This window comes from Mesoplodon bidens (assembly GCF_964165515.1).
Source record: "Mesoplodon bidens genome assembly, chromosome: 2".
Classification (NCBI taxonomy): Eukaryota; Metazoa; Chordata; class Mammalia; order Artiodactyla; family Ziphiidae; genus Mesoplodon; species Mesoplodon bidens.
In genome coordinates this window covers 171,381,510-171,401,464 of record NC_138177.1, presented here as the reverse complement: position 1 = coordinate 171,401,464, position 19,955 = coordinate 171,381,510, and the positions used below count along the sequence as shown (strand labels likewise).

The following is a 19,955-nucleotide window of genomic DNA, read 5'->3' as shown; positions in this document are numbered from 1 at the left end:
GCCATAGGCGCCAAGCCAGGTGCATGGGAGAGGCAGGACCTAGCCGACCTGGGGACATTCAAGACCTCGGTGGATCAGGGAACAAGAGGCCAAGGAGTCCCCAGTGCCCCTGAGGTGGCCCTGATAAGCTAATTCCTGCCTGTTCCAGCAGGCAGAGCTAACAGAGATGCTCTTGGGAGATGCCTGCATCAAATTCTGATGAACCTCAAAGTTGCTTAGATAGAGTCACATGAGAAAAACTAAGAAAAATAGATAATACCAAGTGTTCGTGAAGGAAACTCTCGTTCATTGCTTGTGGAAGTGGAAACTGGCCCAGCCACCCTGGAAAGCAATCTCGGGCAATACTCGGTGTGTGCCCTTTGACCTAGGGATCCCAGAGAAATCCTTTTATACATCCAAAAATAACACATGGATGAGGATATTCATGGTGCTGGCGTCTGTGAACACAGGGAGGCGAAGGCAGGAACAACTAAGTACAATATAACAGATGGCCCCAAGCCATAGCACATCAGCAGCAAAGACTTCGCTTTGCAGACAGCCACCTGGACAGAGCTTAAAGACACAGTGTTGGGTGAAGAAAAGGGGAGCAATTGAATGAGGTTCCTAATACAATGCTTTCTTTTCAACCAAAAGTCATGGTGTGTTTTACAAAAATATGTGCATATTCAGAACCTGTATCAAAGACCTCAGAAGGCATGACCACAGAGGGGAGGGAAATAGAGCAGGATCAGAGACAGGGTGAGGGATGACAAAGATAGGGGGCCAGAGACTTGAGCGTTCAGCAGGTGACACTTTGCTAAGCGCTTGCTCAAGACAGCTGTGTCATTATTATCCCCATTCAATGATGAGAAAACCAAGACTCAGAGAAGTGGCTTTATGCAAAGGTTCCCAGCTTGCAGAGACAGAGTAGGTATTCCAGAAGTGATGTGACATAGTGTAAAATGTTTCACGGCCGAGCCAGAGAGACCCGGGTGGGGATGCACACTCTGCCGAGTCCCAGGGGTGGCACCTTAGGCTAGTGACCTCATCTTGCTGAGCCTCAGTTTCCCCACATGGGAGGGGGGAGATGAGGGCTCTGAGGCCCTCCTCTGGGGGCATGGTGAGAACAGTGTGAGCCCGCATGCCTGGTGCCTGGCCCATCCATCGTAGGTAGTGGTACCTTACGTCTGAACCCAGGCTCTCCCTGCAGGCAGGCTGAGTGGGGCTGTCAGCATCTGGGGTGGAAGGAAGCCCCTCAACCCCTTTTTGGGTGGGGCTGCAGGGGTGCCAGGGCTGCCTGAGACTTGCCGTTTTCTCCATGTCTTCTCTTGCTGGCCCCCTGCCTCAGCCCTGACTGGCCGCCTCCTCCTCCTCTCGGCCCCCTTCCCAGCAAAGACAAGCATTGCTTCGGCCCCCAGGCCCTGGACTCCTGGAGCAAATTGAGCCTGGCGACTCTCCTGGACACCGATGTGTCCAACCCCATGGAATACGAGTTCAACTTCCAGCTGGAGATCCGTGGGCCCTGCCTGCTCGCAGGTGAGAGGGAGATGCCTAGACCCGGATGGGGCTGGAAAGAAGATTCGAGGCCACGGCAGGGTGGGGAAAGGAAGGGGAGGGAGGGACAGCTGGCCAGCCCAGATGGAAGACAGCCTGAAGCTCATGCCCCTCCCCCCACCCCCGTTTCCTGCTCCCCAGCATGCGGCCCAAGGTGAGTCTTTCCCAAGGACAGGTTTCAAGGCTGACCCCACCCTCACCTCAATGGCTTCCCCGGGGAAATGCCCACAAGGGCATGGCCGTCCGAAGTCCGTGGTCCTCGGTCTTCTTCTGGAGCCACAGCCACAAAGCTGCTTCCTGCTCTTCCCCTTGCATGGCAGAATCAGCTGGGGAACTTTCCAAATCCCACCACGTAGACCCCACCCCAGAGCTTCTGATGACATTGGTCTGGGGTGAGTCCTGGGCATTGGAACATTTAAAATTTCCCAGGCGATTCTAACAAGCAGCCAGAGGCGGGTACCATTGTTCTGATGGTTCCCCTCCCCCACCCAGTCAAGGTTGTAAAGAGACACTAACTAGGATGTGGTTTCTTGTCAGCAAGGGTTCTCCCAGAGCAACAGGACATCCCAACACAACAGGCATTTATGGAGTGCCTGCCGATGGAGCATGGAGCTCTTTATGTCTTTCTGTGCCCTGTGAGGAAGCCATTCCTTTGACGCCCACTGGATCCTGAGGTCAGGGCAGGAAAGGCCATTAGACCCCATCTAGCTAAGCCCCCCTTTTGCAGACGGGGAAATCGAGAAGGCCTGTCCACGGTTTTACACAGCAGGTCAGGAGCCCCTGAGGGGGCTGGAGTGCCAGTCATCTCTGGCCTGAGTCTCAGGGTCCCCCACCAAGCCCCTCTCTCTCTGGGGACTCCTGAGCCTATCCCACTTTTCTGTGCCACTCAGGGGTGGAGAGTCCCACCCACGAGATACGAGCTGACGCCGCCCCGTCCGCATGCTCCGCCAAGAGTATCATTATCACCCTGGCCAACAGGCATACCTTCGACCGGCCCGTGGAGATCCTCATCCACCCCAGCGGTACTGTGCACCAGGCGGGGCCCCCAGGATGCCTGTGGGAGGGAGGAGGTGCTGATCCCATGGGGCATAGACACGTGGCCCCCCACCCAGTGGCCAGTGAGAGGGTAGGGGCGCGTGACAGAGGAGAGGAGACAAACTACTTGCCTCCTGGGAAACTTAGCGCTAACTGGCAGAATTGAGTGTCTCCTGCCCCATTCTAGCTCCTGAGACCCCAGGGTCTCATCCACCCAGTGGTGTACTTTGCCCCCAGGCCAGCTGAGCAGAGATCTTTGAAACCCTAAGCTCCATGAGACCCTGGCAGCTCTGAACTGTCAGGGAGCAACTCTTTTGTCTCTTTAAGAATTCATCGAATGTTTAGATGCAAAAAGATCAGAGCCCAGAATCACTCCCATTTTACAGATGGGTAAACTGAGGCCCAGGGAGGGGCAGTGAATCACCCACAGCCACTAGGCTCCCCTGCCTCCCAGCTAAGGAGTCTTCTCCGGGTCCCACACTGCCTCAAGCAGCCAGGGATCCCATTCCCCTCTTCCAACTGGGAGTCCTCCCCACTGTGAAGATCTGCCACTCCACCGAGGCCCCCAGCATCACCCTCACCCTCGGGCAAGTGCCAAGAGTTGATCTCATCTCTGCAGAGCCCTACATGCCACATGTCCTGATGGAGAAAGGGGACATGACCCTGGGAGAGTTTGACCAGCACTTGAAGGGAAGAACAGATTTCATTAAAGGGATGAAGAAGGACAGCAGTGCAGAGCGAAAGGTGAGGGTGACTGAAGCAACATCAGTGGTGGCAGAACCGGGGTGGCACTGGGGACTTGGTCTTGGCTGGACCAATGAGGAGCCTGAACCTGAGGTTGGGGGTGGGTGTGACTTGCCCGAGGTCACACAGCAAGCTGGTGGCAGAGGGAAAGTGGATGTCCAGATGCGGTAGTCACCCTGGCACTGCCTTCCTGCCTCCTGCCAGGTCACCTGCTCCTAGTGCCACCAAGGTGCCTAAGCCAGGCAAAATTCTAGGCTGGTGGCAGAAACAACCTTGGTCTCCTCCAGGCTAATCCACCCCCAAGAGGCATCAAGGACCCTACAGCTGGGTGCCCTCCCGGCTCCATCTCTACTCCTGGGCCTCCCTTTTCCCACCTGCTGAATGGGTCTCTTGCTCTTCCTGCCTCTGGGATCCTTGCTTGCTATTAGGTAAAGAATAAAGGCAGAGCAGGGAAAGCCCGAGAAAGATCCTTTCCCTCTGCCCGCCCCTGTCCCAAGAAGTGAAAGGATAAGGGCACCATCAGCAAGGGGCTGGGGGTGGGGAAGGGGGGTAAGAGGATGCTGAGCCACAGCCACAAGCCACCCCCGCAGTCTCCCTCCTGCTCGTGACCCTGCACATCGAGCCGGGTCCTGAGTGCCAAGGTAGGCTTAAGAATCATGGGATAAGGGCTTCCCTGGTGGCGCAGTGGTTGAGAGTCCACCTGCTGATGCAGGGGACATGGGTTCGTGCCCCGGTCCGGGAGGATCCCACATGCCGCGGAGCTGCTGGGCCCGTAAAATAATCGCGGGATACTTCTTTTTATTGTCTCCCCTTTTGAGATAAGAAAACTGAGGTTTAGCACCCAAAATAACTTGTGTGCTGGGAAAAGGGAGTAGGCTTTGGTGACAAAGAGGCTAAGGACTTTGCCTTGCTCATATGGGGCAATTGTGCTGGATGTAAGGGCACCCCATTCCTGCTGGCCTGACTGGCAGAGGAACAGACAAGAACACGGAGATAACTTACAGCTGATGACATAACTTACAGCTGATGACATCATTCCCTTTGGTAGAGATCCCACTGGAAGCCCCTGCTTGGTGGGAGGTAGGGGAGATGGTGAAGGGAAGATGTAGGTGGCTCAATGCTCATCCCCACGTTAGAGACCCCACTGGAAACACCTGTCCTCCCAGAGGTGCCCCCTCACCCAGATGAGTCAGTTGGGAGAAGAGGCCGGAGACAGGCTCTCAGAGTGGTAGTGGGAATGCCGGAGGTGCCACTCAGCTCTGAGAACTGCAGCACGTGGGCAAGGGGTGTCGGCAACGAGCCTCCCAGGCCTGCCTGCCAAGCCTTAAATCAATTAGCTCTGGGACCACTGAGGCAAATGAGAATTAATTTGCCACCTTGGGTTGGTTATGCAAATACCTTGTATTCTCATGAGCTCCAGAGATGACAGCCATCAACCCACAGCTGCTAAGAAGTGATGAGTTTATTGTAACTGGATAGTGGGAGCTCGAGACATCAGAGGATCCTGAGCGCAGACCCCCACTCCATGCCTCGGAGAGGCAAAAACCGGGCTCCTGTCACTACGAGATGTGGCTGTTGCTGCCTTGGGCTCTGTCGTTGAAAAGGCCAGGCTGGGCAGTGGCTTTTGGCAAAGGAGCTCCCAGTGGGAGGGAGGAGGGCATCCAGAGGCATCAATCAGGAAGCGTGAGTGGGACGAGCTGTCAAAAACTGCGATTTAGCAAAGAGGGGGCAAAAGACACAGGCAGAGACATTATGTATGAGAGATGGAGATGCAGAGAGAAGCAGAGACAAATAGAGACAGAGAGACAAAAAAACAGATGCACGTAGGTCAGTAACGGACAAAAAGACCCACACAGATTCATCCTCTCATTTATTCGTTCAACAAACACTAAGTGCCCAATAGCTTCTAGGCACTAGGAAGAAAGCACTGGGAATGACACATCCTTTCCTCACGGCGCTTAGATTCTAGCACAGGGAAACAGACAAGAAGCAAACGCACGAGCAAGATCTTTAGGTGAGGACTGGGGACTGTGAAACACAAACCAGGATGATATGATAATGAGTGATGAGTACCGGCTGCTGTTTAGCCAGGTGTTTAGAGAAAATCTGTCTGAAGGTGAGACCTGGTGGGTTGTGAAGCATTGGAAGAACATGCAAAGAACTGGAAGCAGAATAATGGTGATGTGTTTGGGAAACAGAAAGATGCCCAGAATGGCTGAAATGCAGGGCAAACGTGAGGTGGCCAGGTAGGCAGGGGTCAGTCCTTAGGGGGGCTTCATGAGCCCTGGTACAAGGTGTGAGATGAAACTATTGCTTAAGCAAGAGAGTAACAAGAAAGATCACACTGCCTGCTCTCTATAGAAGGGACCACGGGGAAATAAAAGTAGAGGAATGAAGCCAGGAAGAAGCTATTGCAAAGATCCAGGCAAGAGATGGTACTGTCCTGCGCTTGGGTGATTGCAGTGGAGACAGAGAGAAGAGGTTAAGTTCAGAATGTATTTTAGCTGCAGAACAGGCAGCCCTCTGCTGAAGGAGTGGATGCGTGGGGTGAGGAAAAGAGGGGAATCAAGGACAACTCTTAGGTCTTTGGTTTGAACACCCGAGCGGGTGATGATGTCATCTACTGAATTGAGGAAGGGACCCAAATAGAGAGAAATTGAGAAATAGACAAAGAGAGATATGTACACGCAGAGACAGTCAGATACAGAGACAGAGAAAGTAGGGGTGGAGAGAGAGTGCAGCAGAGTGAGAAGAGAGGAAATGAGATTCGGTGCAAAGTGACCGGAGAGTCAAGGACAGTTCAGTAGTGGTGTGACAAGGCCAACTAAGGGAACACATGAAAAGATACAGAACTCTGGTGCTGTCCTTCCTTTAATGTTCACTGAGCCCATCTCTGCACCAAAGCTCTGTGTTAAGCCCTGGAGATGCAAGAGACTCAAACATGACCTGCCTTCAAGTAGCCCCCAAGCTAGAGGGGAGACAGAGAGATGAGCGAAACCTCACAGTGTGAGAAATGCCTGGGTCCCCAGGACAAATAGCAACAGCAGCAGCAAGAGCGTAGATGGTTGCTGTGCAGACAATTGCTCTGCTGGGAAGCCGTCTCACAGGCATTGCATTTAGTCCATACAACTCAGTGAGGTATGTACTCTTGTCCTCATTTCACGGATGAGGAAACTAAGTAATTAAGTCCACCAGGAAGATGGGGGCAGGTTTTCCAAAGAGGTAAAATTTGAAGCATGAGTAGGAAGTTATCAGTGGGAGAGAATCAGTAAACCAGAGAATCCAAGTTCACAGCCAAAATGAGCCAGAGCGTGGCTTGTCCCCTGGGTGTGAAAGGGAAAGAAACCACTATTCAACTGAGAACCTGCCTGTGTGCCAGGACCTTCCCATTTGCATGCCAGCTCAGTTCATCCTCAGAACCACCCTGAGAAATGGACATTATTTGCCCCGTTTTACAAAGAGGAGTCAGACCCAGAGGAGGGTCTTGCCCAAGATCACACAGCTGGCTGGTGACAGAGCTGGCATTCAAACCTAGGCCTTTCCGTTGCTGCAACCTGTGAATGTCTAGCAGAAGAGCCAGGTAGGGTCTTTCACACAGAGGCTGAGTGGGATCCTGACAAGACTCGGAGAGTAATGGGAGGGGGGGCCAGCACAACCCCCAGGAGTAGCTCTGGACCCCTTGAACGGCCAAGTGAGAGAGCTTCCCTTTCTCCTCCAGACAGAAATCATCCGGAAACGCCTCCACAAGGACATTCCCCACCATTCGGTCATCATGCTCAACTTCTGCCCTGACCTCCAGTCGGTCCAGCCGAACCTAAGAAAGACCCAGGGCGAGTTTATCTTCCTCATCGACAGGAGCGGCAGCATGAATGGGACCAACATCCACCGAGTCAAGGTACCTCTAAGAGGACCCCTACCCTCAGGATCTAGGGTCCCAGGGTACCCAGCTTCTCAGCACTTTCTGTCCCAAGCACCCCTCCTTCCACACCTGAACCAGTTCCTTAAATGACTATCCATGGCTAAGAGAAAGCACAAACAACTTTTTTTGTATGTCAGTTTAAACAGAAACCCCACCCAAACTCAACTTGCTCCCAAAATAAACCCCTGAAGTGATCTGAGCAGAGGTTAACTGCTGTCCGTTTACAAGGGATGAAGTGATCAGTAGCTTCCCTTGGCATTCTACACGCCTTTGTTGTGTCCCTGTTCTGGCTAAAACACCTCACTAGGTACTAAGTGGAGAGGGATACAGAGAAAAAAGGAAGGGAACTAACATTTGCTGAGGGCCTACTATGGGTCAGATACTGTGCAGCCACTGAATGCACAGCTTGGTGTTTAATCCAGATAATAATCCTAGGAGGTCGGTCAAATTGTCACCATTTTCCAAACAGGAAAACCCATTCTGAGAGTTTCAGTAATGTACCCAAGATCATGGTCTAAACTTAAACCCATATCTGTCTGTCTGACCGTTTCTACCATGTGACACTGGAGATTCATTGGACATGGCCCCTGCCATCAAGGGATGTATAGAATCCAGTAGAAATGACTTGGTTCATCCTTTTTTTTTTTTTTTTTTCAAATGCCTAATATGTGCAAAGCCCTGTGCTTGGCCTCCTGGAAAGACGGTAGTTTGTAAACATAGTTCCTGCCCTCAAGGAGCTCACAGTCAAGTGAGGGGCATAGCCCTGTTAACCAAGCCTGCCTGGGAGCATGGTCTTGATGCTTTGGAGGGTTCTGAAGGAGTTCAGGGGAAAGAGTGGTAAAACCCTGCCCCCACATCCAGAAGCATTCCATCTCCATGAGGAGATTATTCACCACAGTTATGGCATTATCCAACACTTCCTTGTATTTTTAGCTGTGCAGATGTCTGTCTCCTCCTCTGGAATTATCCACTCATTAAGGAAAAGGACCAGATCTTTCTCATCTGTCTCTCCCCAAGGGGTCTAGCTCTGTGTTTATGCGTAAAAAGCCCTTGGTTGCTGTTTATTGAACTGAGTAAAGGATCATAGTTCGAGAGAACAAGGGATGAGAGAACAAGGAGAGGGCTCTGCTGTCACCTGAAATTTTGTCCCTCTCCCGACCTTGTCCCTCTTATTTCCGGAGCAACAGAATGAGCCAGGAGGAATGGGCCTAAGTGGGGTCAGTGATGGCAGCTATCTCCTAAGCCTTGCTATGACTGGGTTTGGTCTTGAAGTATGACAGAGCAGTCATATATGAGATCCAAGTTCTTGTTTGAGCCTCTTGACATTGGGATGCAGGACTGGTTGGTACCTTTTCCCCATCCCTGCCCACCATCAAAGGCAGGCATTGAAGTGAGGAGCTGTCCACAGTGCTGGAGTGCTGAAGCATGCTCCAGGACTGTGTGGCCATGTATATTCCATGCCACAGCTGTACCAATCTGTAAGACATCTCTTCAGTTACTCTAACGTATCATAGGATCACAGACCTAAAACATCTCTCAGAGAGCATTTAATCCATTTTCCCTGCCATTTTCCAGGTAAGGAAACTCAGTCCCCAGGACGCTAAATGTTCTTCCCAACATCACAGAGCTGGTGTGGGAACCTGAACCTTCTGTATCTTAATTCAGGGCTCATTTTCCTTACATTGCCAATAGGGAATTATACAGACTCTTCCACTGAGAAAACCTCTCTCCTCTGATTGTCATTCCTGCTACATGGCTCTGAGAAAAACAATGCCTGGGTTCCAGGGTCCATTCTACCACTGACTCACTATGTGGCTTTGGACAAGTTGATTCTCAACTCTGGCTTCATTTATTCTTTCTGTAAGAAAAGAAAGAAGGATTCATTCAGGGAGGGCAAACATATGTCACACATCCCTCTGTTCCCCTCCTCCAAGCCCAGACAGACATCAATAATTGACCATGACACTTTTTTTCAGTGCTGAGCCTGGATTCAGTCTCCACCTCCTTCTCATCTTGGTGTTCCAGGCAGTTACCACCAGTTAAATGGAGCTGGTTTGTGAGTAGAAATCCAGCTCCTGAACTAGAGACCTATTGTCAGAATTCTCTGACAATAACTTAGTTCACGTCTCAGTCCCTTTCCCCTTGGAGTCGCTCTTGCTTTCTTTTCCAGTTCAGCTCAGTGAGCTCGAGGTCATCCTTTCACAAATGGCTTTGCATTGGCACAATCCATTCTGCTAAACACGTCCCTTTTAGAAAAAGTCACGGAAATTACTCCGGCCGCACATCCCTTTCCCCACTGACAATGAGGCCATTGAGGGGTGGCTTGAGTCATTAGGTGGCTCATTAGGTTGAAGTTTTAGGAAAAACTAGGCTTAGGGAGGTAGGAGAGAATAGAAATCCAAACAGCCATGCCAAAGGGGAAAGTTCAGCCAATTTAATTTCCTGCAGCTGGTCTCATTCTTCAGCTGCCACTTGCTGCCAAAAACATGGCTTTAAAATTCTAATAGGTGTGAGCAGAGACAATCCGCATGGATCAGCAGAGTCTCCTCCTAGCAGCAATACACATCAGTAACTAATGCAAAAATAAACAGATATTGACTTCTTTTGCAGAAAAACAAATATATTGACACAAGCAACAAAAGGGGACAGACAGAACATTAATGTCAATATTTACAGAGGGGAATGGAAGAGGGGCTTCAGGGCTGCGGAGCCTGGAAGGCCACATGGTGTAAAAGTTGCCAGGATCTACTTGCTGCTGTTTCCTTCAAGATTGTGGAGTGTAACAGTTTGTTTCTCTGAAGCCATGCTGAGATCCCTGGGGTGCCATCAATAAACTCTATAGGGATGAGGGAAAGCCACTCATTCCTGAGTCCTGTGCCAAGGCAGAGCCAACATAAATAAAGATCTTGGAGCTGTGCTTTGAAGCCCTCAGTCCTATTCTCAGGTTTTATGATCCAGTGCAATTCCTTAGCCCTCTCAGCTTCAGTTTCCCTATCTGTAAAACAGAGGCATTGATACTAATATGTATCTCATGGGGTTGGTAATAATAACCATTTACTGAATGTTTACTGTGTGCCACACTGAGGTTCCGAGGAGTGATATAACTAGCCCAAGGTCAAGTTAGTAATAGCAAAGGTGAGGTTGAAACCCAGATATGTTTAACTTCAAAGCGTATCTGCTTGGGCTTCCCTGGTGGCGCAGTGGTTGAGAGTCCGCCTGCCGATACAGGGGACACGGGTTCGTGCCCTGGTCCGGGAGGATCCCACGTGCCGTGGAGCAGCTGGACCCGTGAGCCATGGCCGCTGTGCCTGCACGTCCGGAGCCTGTGCTCCGCAACGGGAGAGGCCACAACAGTGAGAGGCCTGCGTACCGCAAAAAAAAAAAAAAAAAAAAGTGTATCTCCTTAACCACTATGCTATAGTACATGTTATAGAGGTTAAATGAGGTAATGAATACAAAGTGCTTAGCATATAGCAATTGCTTGACATTTATCACTGCATTGTATCATCAATATCATCAATATCATCATTTTCCCTCTTGTCATCTCCTCCACCTTCTCTCTTTGTCACTATTTTTTAGAATATACCTTGATCCAAGTCTCCTGGTGCTGCACAGTTAAATAGGTTAAGACTCTTTAATGCTCACAGACCTTGAAGCAGAAGGCTGCTTCCTCACCAGTGGGACCTGGACCAGGCCACGTGCCTCCCTTAGACGTCCATTTTGTTTTGGTGGAAGTGGGTGGGCGCTCCCCGCTCTCCTCACCGCTCAGGGTCAGTGGGAGGTGAAACAAAACTGGAAAACTGTAATAGGATGGCTTTGAGAAATCTGACTTGCTACACAGATGAGGAGTTTTCTGATGATGGCTTTGGCTCAGCCTCTGGTCAACATCAGCGAATTTCTTTATCTGGGGGAGAAAGTGATGCTGGGTGCGGACAGAGGGTGAAAGGTCCACTTGGAGGCTGCTTCCGTGCTGCTATGAGCACACTGCTGTGTGGTGGCCAAGGTAAGAACTTCTTCCTGAATTCCTACAAATTCCTTTCTTACCTGTCAGGATGCCATGCTGGTGGCTCTTAAGAGCCTCATGCCAGCCTGCCTCTTCAACGTCATTGGGTTTGGATCCACGTTTAAGACCCTCTTCCCTTCCAGTCAGACCTACAGTGAGGTAAGGAGGGGGCATGGCTGGGACCAGAAGGGGTCAGGTGGTGAGAAACAGAGACAGGAAGGAAAAGGAAAGAGGAGGTAACCCCGAGGCCTTCCCTCATAGAACCTGTTCACACATATAGAACCTAGATGATGCCAGGAGCAGAGAACCAAAGGGAGGCTATCTCCATGTAGGCAGTCTTCTGGCCTCCCCGCTCCTTAAAATAAAGATCATGTGGGGCAAAGCATGGATGTACACTGGGAGCGGGTAGAGGGAAGGGATAGGGAAAGGATATATCTTAGGCCTCCCACTCACTGAAGCCTCCATCTCATTAGAATGATAGACTCATGCAAGGTTGAGCCAAAGGAGTGAATAGCAAGGGATAGAGGAGTGAATAGGTGGGCGAGTGGACTAAGAAGGGCACTCACATGGCTCAAGGTAACAGTTTGTAACAAGAGGACCCTTGGCCCCAGTAGGATGTTTAAAATGGGAGCATCCTAGGGAGTTCCCTGGTGGCCTAGTGGTTAGGATTCTGGGCTTTCACTGTTGTGGCCCAGGTTCAATCCCTGGTTGGGGAACTGAGATCCCACAAGCCATGAAGCACAGCCAAAATAAAGGCGGGAGGGTGGCAGACATCTTACCCAGGTCTAGGGACAGGAAGGAAGGAAGGGAGGGAGGGATGGAGGGAGGGAGAGACGGTGGGTGGGAAGGGAGGAAAGAAGGGCATAGGAGCCACTTTTCAATTAAAAATAACTTACTTGTCAGTTTTTTAAATACAGAAATAATATATATTGATTGTCCCACAATTTTTAAATCTAGATAATCAAAATGAAAAATTTGAAAATCTCCCATGATCAGTCAGAAAAAAAGAAAAACCGCTGTTAAGAGCTTAGTATAAATCCCTTCTTGCTCTAAGCATTTACATACATTTTCAGTAAAGGTAGGATTAGACCTCCCATACTTTCTGTAACCTATTTTTCTAACCAAACAGCCTATCATGAGCATATGTCCATGCTAGTAAGTATTAATCTGCAACATAATTTTCAATAGCTGCCTACTATTTCACTACACAGATAGGCTGCAACTTATTTAACTAAACCGCTACAGGTGGGCATTTAAGTTGTCTCCATTCTTTTCTATTTAGTTATCTTTGCAGCAAATACTTTGCATACATCCTTAATGATTTGCTTGGAATAAATGCCTAATCTTGCTGGTTCCAAAGGTACATATACATTTTTTTAAGACTTTTGTTATATTCCATTACTCTAAGTGTGGATGTTGGAAGAGCATCTTCCTGAGTCAGGAGCAGGAAAACATCTGATATCCAGTGAGAATCTGTCCTTGCTACAGTGACATCCATCCAGTGGCAGGAATCCTTGGCCAGTTGGGTCTCACAGTGTTGGTCCAGGAGGAGGAAATCTGAAACCCAGATTGGGGAAATGGTTTCCTCAGAGTATCATAGGGATTTAGTGCCACAGTCAGGCCAGGACTCAAGTCTTAAGATTTCTAGTCTAGTGGTCTTTCCACCATACCTCCTGCCTCACTCACCAGAAAAGGAAACCTCATTTGTGCTGGGCAGTTAGGGCTTGATGCGCTACCTTTTCCAGGGGTGTTTTTATTTTTAAAGAGGAACAAAGAAAGGACAACAGTAGGTTAATACATCATGAATGGTGGCATTTGGGGCGTTGGTAGGTGGTGTTATTGGGCAGACTCACACCGAAAAGTGGCCACCTATTCTTCCTGGGCGTGGGGCAGAGATGAAACTGGGAACATGAGTCCGCTCCAGTGAGGCTGAACTAAGATCCAGGGAAACAAAGGATTCATCCTCCAAGGGGCTTAGAGTCTCCACACCGTATAATGACCCTGGGGACGATCTCCCTGCCCACGACCCTTCTCTGCAGGAGAGTTTGGCCAAGGCCTGTGACAACATCCAGAGAATGCAAGCGGACATGGGTGGCACCAACATTCTCTCCCCGCTCAAGTGGATCATCCGGCAGCCAGTGCTCCGAGGCCACCCAAGGCTCCTCTTCCTCATCACAGATGGTGCCGTCAACAATACCGGGAAGGTGCTGGAGCTGGTGCGAAATCATGCCTTCTCCACCAGGTGGGCACAGGCTGAAGGTTTAGGGCTCGGTTATTCTGGACTGCCCTGGGCTGGGGATGTCAGAACTGGAACTGCAACGTGGAAAATGCCAGGAGGAGAAGAGGGGACCCACAATTCCTACAGAGCTTTGTTTCCAGGATGGTGTGGCCAAATTCAAAGTTTGCCTTTTCCCCACAGTGGTTCAGGAGGGATAAGATGCCCACACCTCTGCATCCAGGTCTCAGAGAGCAGTCTAGGCAGAGGAAGTCCTACCTGCTTTGACTCTGTGCTGGGGTGGGAGGTGATGGGCTGTCCGTGTGTGAATGTGAGTGCCCACTGATGGCCCTCTTTCTTCTCCCTCACCCTCTACCTGAAGCTGGGGCCAGCTCTGAGATAGCTCTGCTGGATCATGATCCACCCCTTTCCCCATCAGGGGACAAAAATGGCAGAGAGGATGGGAAGTAGCAGCCTCTCTTGTCCCCCTCTTCCAGGTGCTATAGCTTTGGAATTGGACCCAACGTCTGCCACAGACTGGTGAAAGGGTTGGCAACTGTGTCCAAGGGCAGTGCTGAGTTCCTGGTGGAGGGGGAGCGGCTGCAACCCAAGGTAGGCAGAAGGGCCTCCATCTCTTCTGGTGCTGGGACCTCAGAGGCCCACACTGGTCACACAGCAACTCAGTGGTGGAGCTGGGATTTCACCCCAAGCCTGAGCACTCCACTAGGCTACACTGCACCCCAGTGGAAATCAGAGTTGGAGGCCACAGAGTGGACATTTCCTGGAGCTAGTATAGGACACTAGATGCCCTGGTCTCCAGCCACTGGCTCATATGTTCCATCCACTGGCTGGGCAGGATTGGGGTTCCCAAAGGAGTCATTGCCTCTATGGATAGGAGTTGCGCTTGGGGTCATTTCTGGCCATGTTCCTGATGATGACAAATGATGGCTCAGAAGAATCTAAAGGACCCAGAAATCAAGGCAATTATAGTCTTCTCTCCATGTCTTGCATAATTGGCACAAATAATCCAACACTTAGAAAATCACTGTGTCAGTCCAGATTTTTCAGGAACAAGAAACAGAGCGGAAGTTAAGAGTGCAAAGTTTTCTTGAGGGATAAAATCTGTAGAAGGGAAAAGAGGAGGAAACAGGAGGGAAAACTTTTTAGTCCACGTGCAGATGCAACACTTGTGAAAGGGAAGGAGGGAAGCAGGATTGGTCAGGGAGAGGCTCAGACTGCAGTGCAGGTCTGACAGGGTCTCAACCAACCCACCAGGGATCTCTGGAGCAAGAAATGCCCATTAGGTTGTCTCTGTTGGGTGGAAAGACCAGGCACGAATATCCCTGCCATGCACATTTGTTGCCTGGGGGCTTCCAGGGAGAGGTGTGAACTTGGTTTGAAAGCTGAGGCATTGCACATGGAGACTGTCATCTAACTGCATTCCTTGCAGCAAAAGAACACAGTCTTTCTCGAAGGGAAATTTGAGAGTGCACCTCTATGGTTGCCACAATCCTCAAATCACTTTTCTCCAGCTTTGCAGTACGTTTGAGGAAATCATCCTAGGGGAGGTTAAACCACTGTCTAAGTGCTAAACCAGCCACCATTTATTGCATGCCTATCATGTGGCAGATACTTCCAATGCAGTATCTTCCCAACTACAGTTAATCTTCCCAACTATACTGAAAGTTGAGAATTACTAACTCCCTTTAACAGAAGGGGACACGGTGGCCCCGGAAGGTAAATTTTTCATGCTCCTCATCTGTGCATATCCCCATTCACACATCCCCCCAACCTGTGCTCCGACCCTGTCCAACAGATGGTCAAATCCCTGAAGAAGGCCATGGCCCCAGTCCTGAGTGATGTGACTGTGGAGTGGGTCTTCCCTGAGACTACCGAGGTCCTGATCTCACCTGTCAGCACCAGCTCCCTCTTCCCTGGAGAACGGCTGGTGGGGTATGGCATCGTATGTGATGCCTCCTTATTCATCTCCAATCCCAGAACAGTAAGTACTTTAGAAATTCCAGGGGTCAGTGGGGGGTCCAGAACCCTTCCCACAAAGCCATCCTTGGCTGGAAAGACAATTTATCTGTGGCAGCTAGGAGCCAATTGGATCTGGGTTTACTCTTGTGGGGTATAGTTGTCAGGCCATGGGCATTCAGTCATGGTGACACCGCTTGGGTAGATGCTACCATCTCAATATGTGGTGCTCAAGATGCCCTGCAAGAGGAGAACTTGGGGAACATGTTTAAAATGCAGAGCCCGAGCTCCGACCCAGGTCCCCTGAATAAAAATCTCTGAAGATAAGGCCCAGGAACCTGCATTTTGCATAATCTACTCCAAGTGATTTTGGTGAATAGTTCAATTCAGAACAATGGCACTCAGATCTCTTTCCCTGAACACACTAGAGAGATCGTATCTCCTTAGATGAATTTGTGTTTTATTTATTTACACGGATAATTCCCTTGTATGTGGTGGCAGAAGTGGAATAAAAGCGAGGAACTTCTCAAAGGGAGGTGGAATCCATGCTAAAATGTAGAAGATTGCCTGAGATGCTATTTCCTCATCTAGCTTCCCTCGTTAGTAAGTCTCTCCGCTCCGCTTTAAAGGATTTGTCATCTTGTTTTGCTTTTAAGCAGGAGTCACAAACTCAATGCCTAGAGGGAGTGGGCAGGTATAAAATGAACGAAATGGGCTTGTTGTAAAAATTAAAGGGACAAGTGTCATGAGAGATAGCAGATATTCCCCCATATAGAGGAAATAAGGGGTGGTGAGGAATACAGCAAACTGGAGAGCACACACTCTGTCTAAATGCTCAGCCCCTACTCGGCCCTAACAAACAGTTAGCATGCAAGATTGTGGACCCTATGTTAAATGAGTTTCCAATCTTTCAAGAGAAGTTAGAATTTTATTTGAAATTTCCAGATTTTAAAATGTTATGGAATCTCTTAAGGACCATGGTCAGTAATGGTAAGAGTGTTTTGGAGAGTAGAGTGTTCAACTGCAGGGAGAACATGCTAAACAAAATGCTGGTCAAGACTTTGCACAGTCCAGGCCTTTCTTGGGGGCCTGAGAGGTAGCAGATCATCCACAGACCTTACTCCTAACAGGGACTGTCAAATCTATTCTCCTTTCCTTACCCATGAGACTGGCAATGCTTTCTCCGACTACTAGAAGAGTTGTTGGGTAAGGGTATAATCGTGACTTACCCTCCCGGAAGGTGATCTAGAAATAACAAATAAAATTAGAAATATATACCTTCTCAACCCAGAAAAGCCTCCTAAGAATCAAACACATAGAAATAAAAGTGATGTAATAGATTCATGGTCAAGGATTTATTGTGGCATTTTTTACGGTGGCAAAAAATAAATGGGCACAAAGCGAGTGCTTAAGAAAAAGGGGTGGTAGAATATCGTACAGCCAAATGTTTAAAAGAATAGTTGATGGGAAAGATTTCCAAAATGTTGTAGGTGCAAAGTTCAAGCTGCTGATAAATGTAAGTAATACGGGCCAGCTTTTGTAACGCCAGATGACCCCAGAAAGCCCTTATATTTTTATATATGTTTATATCACGGAGAATGAAACGAAAGGAACAGATGGTTCATGCTGTTATTTTTGGTTATCCATTTGGAGACAGCAGTAGCGTTTAGAATTACACTTTTTTAACATTTAATAAAGAACATAATTAAAAACATAAACAACATAAATGATATGAAAAACCACCTCCATTCACCATCCCTTAAATTGAGGCAGAAGTCTGCCTGAATTCCCCAAGCAAGCAAAAAATTTTCTTATTATTTCGGTTCTTCAAAGGTAGAAACTCCACCATCTCCTCTCACACCCCTTGCTGCCCTTTGGATGTCCTTCCTGACATCCAGCCTCACTCTAAGCCCTCTTTTCTCTCCCTCCCTCCAGGACAAGAGAAGACGATACAGCATGCTACACTCTCAGGAGTCCGGCAGCTCTGTCTTCTACCACTCACAGGATGAGGGGCCTAGTCCAGACAGTGGAGACTCTGCCAAGAGCTTGGGGACACCCTTCAACCTGAGGCAGGTCAAAGACGCCCAGCCATCCAGCAGAGACTCCGCCACCAGTCCTGGTCAGTCAGTTGCTCTTTGTGCTTCACTCCCTTCTCCAGGGAGGCCATGATTGCTACATTTTTACTGAACACTTATTATGTGTTAAGCACTTTTTACAATCTCATTGAACGGTTAGCAGCTGTGGAGGTGGGTACTATAATACCTACTTTACAGATGAGGCAACTGAAACTTGGAGAATTTTAGCAACGTGACTAAGCTCATGGAACGTGAAAGAGGTAGAGTACAGATAAAGCGTTTGGACCTGTCTTCCTCCAAAACCTCTTTATGGTTTTAGTTTCCATTCAGAGAGTAATTACTGATGACCTACTAAGGCTAGGTACTGAGCGCAGTGTGGGAAGCAAAGATGACTCAAACATGACACTTGTCCCTCAGAAGTTCTCCATCTAGTGAGAGAGACACAACTGGCCTTAACTCTCTGAGAAAGCAGAATGACATGGACCACAAGAGAGTTTAACAAACTGTAAGGATCCCAGGGAAAGGAACATCTGGTAGAGGATATTAACAAAGACATAATGAGGGCACTGATTCTTAGAAGTGGGAAGGGAGAGGAGATGCCAGGCAGCAGAAACTGCCCGAGCAAAGATGTGGAGGTGTCATACCTAGAAAACGCATACACAGCTGGTATATTTGGAGCACATTATACCCTGAAAACTGAGCAGAAAGGAGAGTAGCTGGATGGATAGATTAGAGCCAGGTTAGGCAAGGCTTTGAATGCCAGGTGAGATGAGGCATCTGCACATATTTCAGTAGGTAAGCAGTGGAAAACTCAAGAAGTTTCCAAGCAAGAAAGGGGTATGCAAGCCCCTCTCTCTTTCCCCACTATCCTCCACCCTGATGGCTCCCCTGTCACCACTCCTGCCCAGGTCTAAACTTCTCCCAGCGACGGCGGGCATACAGCACCAACCAGATCACCAACCACAAGCGCTCTCCAAGGGCCCTCACGGCCAGCGACCCCACAACAGCTGCCAGGAGATACCCACTGAGGAAAACCAAGCTGCAGGACCTCACCAAGCAGACCAGCCTGGATGCTCCACGGTGGCAGACTGATTTGCAGGTACCCAAGCAGGGCATATTGGAGTTGGGGGTGGCCATAGATGGGGAAGAGCTCCGTCTCCTGCTTCAGCCATAAGGATGGAGCTTGACCACAGTTTACAGTGAAGTGAGTCACTTTTTCCTCCTTTTTCTGGACCTTCACTTGCCTGACCTCCAATGACAACTTCCTAATAATGATACCCATTGGTCAATGACATCACCCATTCTCTGCTCATAGAACTTCCCAGTTGGCAAGGAGCACCCCCATCTACACTCTCATTTGATTTTACAGCACCCCTTGGAAAGGAGGGAATGTGGGGGCCGGCCACCCCCACTCCATACAGATGTGGAAATTGAGGGTCAGAGAGGTAAAGTGACTTACCCAGGGTCACACAGCCAGTCAGGGGATTGCAGCGAAGGATCTTCTTCCTGAAAAGCCCTTCCTTTCCCCTCTCTGTCACCTTCTGCACCTTCTGAAGATCCCAAGGCTGTATGTTCACCCAGGGCAGAGATCATCTCAGAGTTAGAAGCACAGCAGGACCAGTCATCCGGTGTCCGGCCAGACCAGGGTTTCTCAGCTCCCACACTATCGACACGGGAATTCTTTGCTGTGGAGGCTGTCCTGTGCACTATGGAATGTTGGGCAGACTCCCTGGCCTCTATCCACTGGATTCCAGGAACAATACCATCCCCATTCAGGACAGCCAAAAATGTCTGCAGACACTGCCAAATATCCCCAGGAGAGGGGGACAAAAGAGAGTCACTGTCCTAAACCAAATTGGTATTTGCTATTATCTGTATGCCTTATCCCATTTTCTTAAGAATGGGCTTTATGTAGCTTTGTCATTGTGAGTCTGTGGTTCCATAAAAGTAGCCTTTCGCTCTCCCATTTCCACCTATAATCCCCATCCCTCCCCACCTCCAAATACACATAAGCCCCCTATGCTCCCCAGCGACAGGGACACTGCCACCTTGCCCCTGAAGGCTCTCCTCTGTGCTTAGCCAGGAGCCACCCGATGCAGTTGGAAGATACTGACCATGGAGTCAGGCAGACTCTGCTCCTCAAGCATGTTGCTTAGCCTCTCTGAGCCCCCAATTTCTTCATCTACGACATGACGAGAATAGCTTGTCAGATGATTGAGCTAACAGTCATCAACAGGTGTTTACTGGAAGCCAACTGTAGGTGGAGGGCTCTTGCAGCATTGGCTGATAAAAGATGAAGTGCCTAGTGCAGCACCTGGCACATGGTAGGTGTCCTTTAAATGCAACTCTACTTGGTGAGAGCTCTGGGCAGCTTGGCAGCTCTCCTCCTCACTTCTGGCCCATCTTTGTTCATCTCTCCCCATTCCCTGCTTGGCTTCTTCCATAATCTATCTC

The 19,955-nt window shown here is 49.4% G+C and overlaps 1 protein-coding gene across 1 annotated transcript in view; it reads left to right on the top strand.

The window, feature by feature from the left end:
* VWA5B1 (von Willebrand factor A domain containing 5B1) overlaps positions 1–19,955 on the top strand; it is a gene marked incomplete at both ends in the record, with an annotated part of 40,509 nt that overhangs the window by 6,038 nt on the left and 14,516 nt on the right. Inside the window, 10 exons of the mRNA XM_081224609.1 lie at positions 1,370–1,515; positions 2,424–2,555; positions 3,188–3,312; positions 7,031–7,207; positions 11,283–11,393; positions 13,274–13,476; positions 13,947–14,061; positions 15,266–15,451; positions 17,362–17,545; positions 18,410–18,600. Coding sequence (XP_081080735.1) covers positions 1,370–1,515; positions 2,424–2,555; positions 3,188–3,312; positions 7,031–7,207; positions 11,283–11,393; positions 13,274–13,476; positions 13,947–14,061; positions 15,266–15,451; positions 17,362–17,545; positions 18,410–18,600 — 1,570 coding nt within the window. The remainder of the gene's footprint in view (positions 1–1,369; positions 1,516–2,423; positions 2,556–3,187; positions 3,313–7,030; positions 7,208–11,282; positions 11,394–13,273; positions 13,477–13,946; positions 14,062–15,265; positions 15,452–17,361; positions 17,546–18,409; positions 18,601–19,955) is intronic.